Genomic DNA, 342 nt, shown 5'->3' on the forward strand with positions numbered 1-342 from the left:
TTCCCACTTTTTCGTGTGTCTTTGTGTCCGTAAGTTTTATTTTTCTTCATACATTTTCCATAATTATGTTTTTCACTTTCTCTCTGCCTCTCAGTTTTGAGTTTTTGAATTTATTCTTTGATTTTAAACGCTTAGGAAATAAGAAGATTCCTCTCTCCTAAACAAATGAATGTTGTCGTTAGAGAGCATCTGTAACAAGAATAGAATTAGGAATAGATAAGTGCATTATATATCTTTCTCTTCTCTTTCCCAACAGGTGGTGATTGAGGATGACATTGAAGAGACTTCGACCTGAGTAGTTATCAGCATCTCTGGAAGAAATAGATAAGGATAGCATTTATT

At 33.3% G+C, this 342-nt stretch overlaps 1 protein-coding gene across 1 annotated transcript in view; it reads left to right on the plus strand.

Moving 5' to 3' along the window:
* LOC119594682 (39S ribosomal protein L55, mitochondrial-like) overlaps nucleotides 1–342 on the plus strand; it is a gene marked incomplete in the record, with an annotated part of 1,611 nt that overhangs the window by 948 nt on the left and 321 nt on the right. The window contains 1 exon segment of the mRNA XM_037943738.1: nucleotides 257–342. Coding sequence (XP_037799666.1) covers nucleotides 257–295 — 39 coding nt within the window.

This window comes from Penaeus monodon, chromosome 34 (genome assembly GCF_015228065.2).
Source record: "Penaeus monodon isolate SGIC_2016 chromosome 34, NSTDA_Pmon_1, whole genome shotgun sequence".
Taxonomy (NCBI): Eukaryota; Metazoa; Arthropoda; class Malacostraca; order Decapoda; family Penaeidae; genus Penaeus; species Penaeus monodon.